Genomic DNA, 9,129 nt, shown 5'->3' with positions numbered 1-9,129 from the left:
TAGCCTGTGCATTGGATGTTTTAGTTTCTTTGTAGTCTGCACATACTGTAGCTCACTATCGCGCCAAAAAAAAAGACGCACGGGAGCGAAGTTTAACGAATGTATTTACAATAATTGTTCCTTCACATTTTTGTAGAGGTTACTAGACTAGTCAAAGGTTTAGGGAAACGAAGACTTAGTTCAAGAATTTTTGACAGTTTAAATATACTAAGGTGTGTGTTGTAACTGTTTAAAACGTTTAGTAAGAGTATTTCATCTAATATCGGTAACAGAATGTGAATATATTTGAAGACTCGGAGTCGGGCGGCTCGTTGCGTAGTGGAAACTGATTTTAATTATGAACTTAGTCTAAAGGAACTGCGCGGAGCGTGCTTGATGTCGGTCCCTCCAGACTGGTTCCCGTAGCGAGTTGTTGCGGTGCACCTTGCCGTACTGTATGTTGGGCGAGTGGCCGCGCCCGCTCTGGTTACCGCTGCTGCGGAATGTCACTGTTGTGCACGTTCTCATGCTAGACGTGTTGGACTTTTGACGTAAGCCTTGCATCTATGGACAAATATTAAGAACTTATTAAAATACTTATCAGCTATAAGCATGTTTAAACACTTTAAACGCTGACATTTCATAAATTAAATGAACACATTAGGGTTGTACATAACTAAAATTGTTCATCTTAATATACACTGCTTATATTAATCTTATTGTTTATCACATCCATAAACTTTAGGGTTTTCATTAATAACAGCAATCATAATGAACAGAAAAATATGAATATGATGGTAGTAGCGCTTTAAAGGATCTTTATCATTGGTGAGGAGTGTGAAAACAAAATTGGTGTTCCGAAAATAAATTCAAAAAGGGGCCCTAGATACATTTTATCAGATGATAACAAACATATAAATATGCAAGGAGCGTGACAAATGACAATCGGGCGTCTTTTGGGTTCAACACCTTATTTATTGTGTGATAAAAGTGATCAATCAGTGCCAACTTACGTGGAAATGAGTACTAGAGTGTATGTTACCGGGGTCTTGGCAGAGCAGCTTGCGCAGCGAGCGCCGGAAGTTGCGCGTCATCAGGCAGTACACTATCGGGTTGATGGCCGAATTCGCATGACCTGAAAATTACAATATTTGTTCAATCATTACTTGGGTTAACGTTTCATCTAGTCATTATTCATTAATTCTTATTTATTTTAAAGATACGACAAATAGTCATATAGAGAAATTAAATGTTATTTACCAAGAAGCAAAGTGTACGGTAGAAACAAAGCTCCAGACTCCACTTGTACTGCATTTACATCTATAAGTAATTGCAGAATATTGTAGGGCAGCCAGCACAGCGCGAATAGTACGGCCAGCAGCAACAGGATCCATGCAACTCTCTTTCTCTCGCGCACCAGCCGCAAACGCTGTAAGACAATTAGTTCAGATGATAACGAACGAAGATATTGCATCTCGCATTACTACTGTCAAGTGATCTTAGCGACTATTAAAGTATTGGTTCTTAACCTTTTTTTTCCAAAAGTTTACCAAAAAATTCCCCAGCTTTGGATATAACTGGTTTGTAAAAATACCTGTTGACTGTTGGCGCTGCCTTCCGTTTGGTCGAAAGGTGGCAGCACTGAGCACAACCGTCGCCCCATTAGCGAATACGATACCACCACGATTGAACCTGGAAATTTTACAAATTATTTTAAAATGTAAACATATCACTTTAGGACATTAAATTCTTCATTACAGAACAAATATCCATGGAAAATTATGTAAACCTAAAATTTTCTTTCAAACAATACAAAATAAATAATAAATAAAATAATGGTTTTGACCAGAAAAAAATTCCGTACGGAAAAAAAAACTGCAATAGCGCATCACTTTAGGTAAGAAGGGTTGCATGATACAATATTAAAATTCTATTTTAATTCTACAAGAATAGCTAATTCTAATAAAAACAAGGCTTCGATACAAACTTGCATACAGCCTTGATGTGTAATTTGTCTGTCTATTCCGTGCCAGTCAGTATTAAATCGTGCGAGTTCTCAAGAATTGTACATACGAGAAACTGAGAATAATTTCGAAAGAATGGATGGATAAATAAACGGACACGCGAGATATCCATGATACATAATTGTATAAGATTCAACTTATAAAATACTAGCAGTTGCCCGAGACACCGTCCGCTCGGGAGTAAAAAAAAACTTAATTAGTAGCGTATGTGTACTTCCATATTATGTTCTACATCTATACCAAATTTCAGAGAGATTTGTGTATCTGTTTTGGAGATCTTCTAACAAACATCCATGTATCCATTCAAAGATTCGCATTTATAATATTAGTAAGATAAATTTTCGACATTCATTGCTTTAGTGAGGCTCTAGAAATGTAATTTTTTGTCATTTGTTTACTCGTTTTTACCGTATATAAGAATACAACGCGTTTAATTAAATATTTATAAATTAAATTTATATTTGTAATTATTTCGAAAAGTAAAGCGATACATCTGAAACTCTACAGCTATATTACGAAGGTGTGTCGTTATTCATTCAATGGTTAGGTTTTATTTCCATTAGACCAGACATAAAAACACCAATCGATCATACATTTTGTTAATTAAATTTGTTATTTGATAGAACATTGCTTTGTTCAGATTTTTTACTGAAAATAAATGATATTTTAGAATTTTTTTATTGTCTTTGAATCATATTATATTTATTTCCATCATTGCCAAAAGATATGTTTAAAAAAAGATAAAACTTTTCAATTAAGAATGCCTGCGTAAATAGTTTAATCTTATTTTTCTATCTTTCTTTTTTCATTTCATATGTAAGTATAAAATACCACATCCAAGTTATTGAAGTATGTAGTCAACACGCGCTGTATGTCGGATCACATGGATTGATTTTCCATTGAAGCTTTTAGACATTTAAATAGCTTTCGCATGCACGAGCCTGATATAGTGCTTTTAAATCTGCGATAAGCTTTGAGAGAAAAACTCGTTAAAGCCAATCCAATTAAAATCTTTATCTACAATTTTAATTTCTTAATTTTATAAGTGCATTCATTAAATATATTGAATTCGACACCAAGTACTTAGGCTAGCAAATCCGAAAATCTCAATATAACAAAATACCTCTCTATTTTTTTAACCAGCCCTCCTACTCGATGTTTTCCACTTATAGTACGTAGAAGTGTAGTTAAATTACCATTAACTTACGTTTTTATTTTTTAATAAACATAATGTTAAAAACCAACCAACCTGGTACCGCATAGACTAATATGAAGCTGAACGTTCCGAACAGTTCCTTGTTTATGGTGTTTGGCCACTTCTCTGTGCAGAACTCAATACTGCTCTCCACCCACACCTGGAAGTCAAAATATATTTGGTTTAAGTAAAAGGTTATCAGATTTTAATGTATAAAATTAACTCAACTGTATAACTCACAAGCCTAGGCAATAATGTGAAATTTTAACACTTAAAGAAAATAGTGCATTTGCGTAAACTTTTGCGCATTTCACGTTTAATTTTCAAAATCCAAATGAAGCAATAAATATATTTTAGGTCTATAATATTATTGATTTAAGTACTATGTTTTATTTAAATGATGTCATCAGTAACATTAAAAAAAACAAGCTTGAACAAAGGCAATGGTTGGCATTTGATTAAATTTCATTGAAAGAAAATTTTGTAAAACACAACAATCGTATACAATTTCGTTTAATCAGATCAAAATAAATCACAGTGTAAAAGTCTGACAAATTTTAACGACGAATGGAAAATAAATTTGTATTTTGTATTTTATTCGTAATGAGATTCATTGGTTGACGTTTGTACTTGTTTACATATAAATTGTAGATTAACCTACCTTCCACGAAATCGGATAATTAATAACAGCATAAATGAAAATTAATTTTAAATTTTCTTTTTAATTTACAATTTACATTTAAAATTTTCTTGTAAAGGACGCTGTATGCTACAATGGTGAACTAATAAATTTAATTATGTCCACCTAAATAACCACAGAAGTACGAGGAATGTTTTTATTTGCTTTTAATTAATGTAATTGTACTTATTTTAAATTCCAATTTATATTATTTTATTTAAATTATTAAATAAATTCGATGTACTTCGATCAACTTCCAGTAAAATTTAAATCCGGTCTACTTGAAATTCCCGCTTGCGTTCCGTACAGATTACAAAAGGGAAGCATTCAATTTAACTTCCAGAACAATTCAAATGCCTGTAGTTCTTGGAATTAATACTTCCTAACCTATTATAAAATTTTATATTAAAATATTGTACATTAAATAAAAAAATAAAAAACTTAAATTGACAAATAAAAGACAGCAGAATTGTAAATTTAAATTACGATACAATGGTAATGAATGTCACCTTACTTTATCGATAACAAAAAACAAAATGAATGTTCAGATGATGTAATATAGTGTTAATTGCTTGTGTCATGGGGTAGGCTGTGACTTTAACTATCAAACTATAATAACATTCTCTTTAACTATACTTTGTTAATTACTTGAATAATCAGCGTATTTCCAATTTAACGTAGACTTTCCAGAATTGCGCTTAAATACTCGTATTACCTAAAGGTTACATCACAAGATATTTTAATTAATAACAGCTCGATATTAACGGGAATCTCTTCAAAGCTAAAATATTTATTAAACAATTCTTGATATTAAAGATCAAAGTCTCGGACTGTAAATTTGATGATGGGAGCAAAACTACTCATGCACGAAGTACAATTATTATTTCCAAGAAGTTGTTTTATTTGAATAACATTGGGTAAATGCTTCGAGGGTGAGAGATATTGTGTTCAGCAAAAAAGATCTTGTTCAGAAAAGTTAGGTAGGATTGAAACGGAACTTGTCGTGAGTCCAAAACTAGATTAGACCAGTTGTAAGTTCTGTTATGTTCAGTTTTAATCGACTTCACTTAAAACAAAGACTTTACAGGGTAGCAGTGCAACTTAAATTCTTCCAGATAAAGTATTTATTGGTTATTCACTATTCATCCCCATATCGCTTACAATAGCAGACAAGGCGTTTCACAACAAACATCACTTTTCAAAACTACCAATATTTTAATTAATAAACATAATAATACTCACAGACCCATTTTCAGTTGTGGACAGTAATGGGATGACTTCCCTCTCGACGGAGGCGACGACCAGTAGAGGGGCAAAGATGGCGAGGGCGACGAGCCACAGCACAGCGAGCAGGAGACAGGCGCCTCGCCGCGACGGCATCCACGGCTGTCGTAGTGACTGCGTGATGGCCAAGTATCGGTCTACAGACATGGCTGTAATCGTGAACACGCTGGACGCCACCGCCACACCTGGGAACATACCACAATACATTTGTAGCTGGAATTGGAAACTATTATGAAGGCTATCCGTAAAACACAAACGTCGTTACTATTATATATTAATTTATATTAACTACTAGCCTAAGCTTTTTACTTCGTCTGCGCAGAATAAAAAAAGGATAAAGTGATCAAATATGTGATTCGAGACTATGTTCTTCATCAGTGCCAAATGTCAAAGCAAGTAGAACTGTTCCGAAATTACCATTATGTAAATTAAACTTATTCTACATGAATCACGCACAGTTCCGGGATCATACGTAGCCTATTTGTTTTTCCTAGACTATGTTGTATGTCCATTGTATCCTTCAGTTTACACCGCGCTTAATCCAATTTTTTATTCAAGAATGTTTAAATATGTCACTTTAAATATTAATTCTCATATAATCATAGCTACTAGCAATCAAAATATACGATAAGACATTAACAAATTCCTGTACATAATTGAATCGGGGACGATTAATCTCTCGATTATCGTCAGTAAAATAATCGAACACATAATTTATTCAGGGTGTAGGAGCTAATGTAATGGAACGTGCCATTAACGTCGCCCATCTCGCGAGACGTGCCGCCTGTACCAATGTAAAGTAATATTACAAAACTCACCATTAGTGAGACCAAAATCTCTGTATTAAATATATCGTCATCCTTGTCTTTCATCTTTCACAAAACTGATATAACAATATGTTTTGAACGGGGATTTTAGGCTTAAATCCACGGCAAATCGAATAATAAGATTTTCAGTATATTCAGAATTGCGACTAGATAGTCGAAAATTTATTTGTACTTTTAAGTAACATTTTAGAATCAGAATTTTAAGTACATTATCACGCACTCCACTTCCTTTTATTTAAATACTTCATAACAAACCTTGAAGAAAGTTGACTGTCTTGCACATGACCTCTCCGAAGTGCCAGAGAAGCGTGACGGCCTTGGCGATCTGCACCGGCATACAGAACAGAGTGACCAGCAGGTCAGCTGCCGACAGGTTCACCAGGAAGATATTGGTCACGCTGCAACAATACAAACCGACTCATTAACCGAATATGAAATGAAACCTTCCTCTTCAAAGCGGCTCAAGCCTCTACCTTTAATCAATTGACTCTTACTCACAAATCATTATTAATATTGTAAAAGAGAGAAAAAATGACACTCGTTACATTTGAAATTTTCGAATAATAAAGAAAGCTTGGGAAGTGAGCTTAGCACCTTCTACAAAAGATTTGCAACAAAGATTTATTACTCGATTTTGTTAAGATTTTTCCTGTAAAATAGCATTAAACTCCGATTAATGTCGAAACATTTCTTTTATCTTTTCCTGTGTTAATCCTCATTTCCGATTGCTTAATTTCCATTATTTTTTACGTAAATTTGTGTGGTAAGACATGAGCATTGTAAATGATCCTTCTTGCATGTCGACTAAAGCTTAGCGTTAGAAAGATCACGTGTAACTAAAAATATATATAAGTGATTTGTGAATCCATTTTTCAAACATCAAAACATTGCTTCATTGAATAATGTAATAATTTACTGGTGACCCAGTGCGGGACTAATTGATTTCCATTGTAGAGTCTCTCCTCTTCAGTGAGAGCCGACCTAAGCTTTACCTCTTTACATCAGGAGGTCGTGGTCAATTAACAACGGTTGTACTTAACAAATCCACTTCGTGCAAACTTAGTGATGAATTAAATGCATCATAAAGTAAACTTCAAAACACAAACGTATTCCTTGTTCCAACTAAAATACTAAATAAAAAAATGGATGTACCACATAATTTAAGTTAATACTATTTAATAATTTACATTACATTTGAAAACAGTATTCCTAAGAAACACTTTTTCTCATTAAACGACCCTTCGACGAAAAGAGTTACATACTGTTTGTAATCTGTATTTGATCTCGGTAGTTAAATTGAATTTTAATATTTTAAACACATTTAAAGAATGTATCGAAAATAAATTGTGGTGTAACAAAATTTTATTGATCACGTAGGAATTTCTTTTTTATCCATCACAATATTCAATGTGTTGAAAAAATTGAGCTATAAAACATAAGTAAGGACATCCGTCCCTTTGCGACAGACCTACATTACCGTGATATTTAATATTAAATTCCTTTACATCTAGCCTTCTAGATTCTGTGACCGCCGAAATAAATTTTGTATAAAACATAAATTTAGTGTCACGTATGTTTTCTCTAAAGATTACTAAGATATATAAGATTAATTGAATTCATTATAATATCTTGTAGAGTATATTTTGATAAAAATATATATGTCGAACGCATAACTAAGCTAACTTATTATTTTATAGATATTATAGGTAAATATACTTGTTAGTTTATCATATCCAAATGCTTCGACAATAAAATAACTGTTACGTAATTATTTGTAGAAGTTTAAGTACACCTAGAATTTCTTTTCCCTAAGCTTTAATTAACAAATGTTGAGGTTTATTTCTGAGTTTACCTTTATTTTCCACTGGTCAGCAGTTGCACAAGCAATTTATTTAATCACTAATTAAGAAAACCTTCGTTTAGACTGCGCTAAGCATTTACGTGTTCTAATTTCATTAATTAAATAAATAAAAAAGCTTTAAGTTAATTGAACAAAGTAAAGCCTTATTTTATTTACTAAATAAATAATTTCTTACTTTTATACAACTTTATCGTTATTGTTATTAAATAATCGCTTACGTATTAGATATATAATGGCAAGAAATTTATCTCAAGAAATATATTTCTTAGAGTTAAGTTCAATGTATTGTGTAAATGTTATTGAAGTGCTCCGATATAGAAGGATCACCCGATCATATCTCGTTGTACACATTTATACAACGATTCTCGTAATTCTATAAATGTATTTTTATTTGAAAAAGTAACTAAAAGAAATAAATATCTTTATGCTCTTAATCTTACACAAGTTGTGACGATTTCGGGTTGTTATTTGTTAGCTATAAAGTTGAAAACAATATCAATTTTCAACGAGATTTAAAAATAAGATACTGTTTAAAATTCTCAAGTTTAAGAACAGAACATTGTCGTCCCCTTAATGCATCTACAATTAATTACACATTGGGAATATTCATGGGAGCTCTAACTAGATTTTCAGCTGTTCTTGTTCAAAAAAAGGCAGGCATATGTATAATTTTTTTTTAACAATTAGGTCAAACGTGACAAGAAAGCTCAGGTCACATAAAATATTTATTTTTAAAGTCGTTTAAATTCCTGACAGTTCAGACTTGCGTTTTGGGTTACATCAAAATATTTTGCTTATGTGTGCATGCGGTTTTTTTTTATTGTCGTTCCAACCATCGTGCCTGCTCTGGTTTAAAAATCTCTGATCCGCGTGTGATATTTTCAAGACGCGGTTGCTAAGGCCGCCATCGATTGTCTTAGCGACGGCATGCGTCGCTAGGTCTCGGCCACTGCAGCGTCCAATCGCAGGACCTTCTCATGACGCACCGACGTAACGACGCATGCGTCTTGCCACGAAAACAAGCAGCCGTCATATTTTGACAGTCTTTTTTATATGTTCAGTGTCCACTTTATTTATTTTGGTTACTTTATTGTGTTTTTAATTTGTTTTAAGTTATTCTTTTTGTGCTTATTTTTAACTTTAGTGAATGCTGGCCGTGACCCAATCTTGTGATGGCACGTCGAACGCGATCCATACATGTACACAGTGCAATAAATCATTTAAATCTTTGAAAGGCCTCAACATACACACTTCAAAAACACATAGGAAATGCATTAGCC

At 33.0% G+C, this 9,129-nt stretch overlaps 1 protein-coding gene across 1 annotated transcript in view; it reads right to left on the bottom strand.

The window, feature by feature from the left end:
- Positions 1-221: 221 nt before the first annotated feature.
- The window catches only part of NGR-A35 (neuropeptide receptor A35), a 50,199-nt gene continuing 41,291 nt past the window's right edge, over positions 222-9,129 (bottom strand). The window contains exons 2-8 of the mRNA XM_013322555.1: positions 6,244-6,386; positions 5,120-5,346; positions 3,253-3,358; positions 1,574-1,671; positions 1,240-1,408; positions 993-1,114; positions 222-543 (exon numbers count right to left, since the gene is read on the bottom strand). Of these exons, the coding sequence (XP_013178009.1) occupies positions 349-543; positions 993-1,114; positions 1,240-1,408; positions 1,574-1,671; positions 3,253-3,358; positions 5,120-5,346; positions 6,244-6,386 (1,060 nt within the window). The 3' untranslated portion in view covers positions 222-348. The remainder of the gene's footprint in view (positions 544-992; positions 1,115-1,239; positions 1,409-1,573; positions 1,672-3,252; positions 3,359-5,119; positions 5,347-6,243; positions 6,387-9,129) is intronic.

This window comes from Papilio xuthus, unplaced genomic scaffold (genome assembly GCF_000836235.2).
Source record: "Papilio xuthus unplaced genomic scaffold, Pxut_1.1 DF825928.1, whole genome shotgun sequence".
NCBI lineage: Eukaryota > Metazoa > Arthropoda > Insecta > Lepidoptera > Papilionidae > Papilio > Papilio xuthus.
This window is presented reverse-complemented; position numbering and strand designations above follow the sequence as displayed.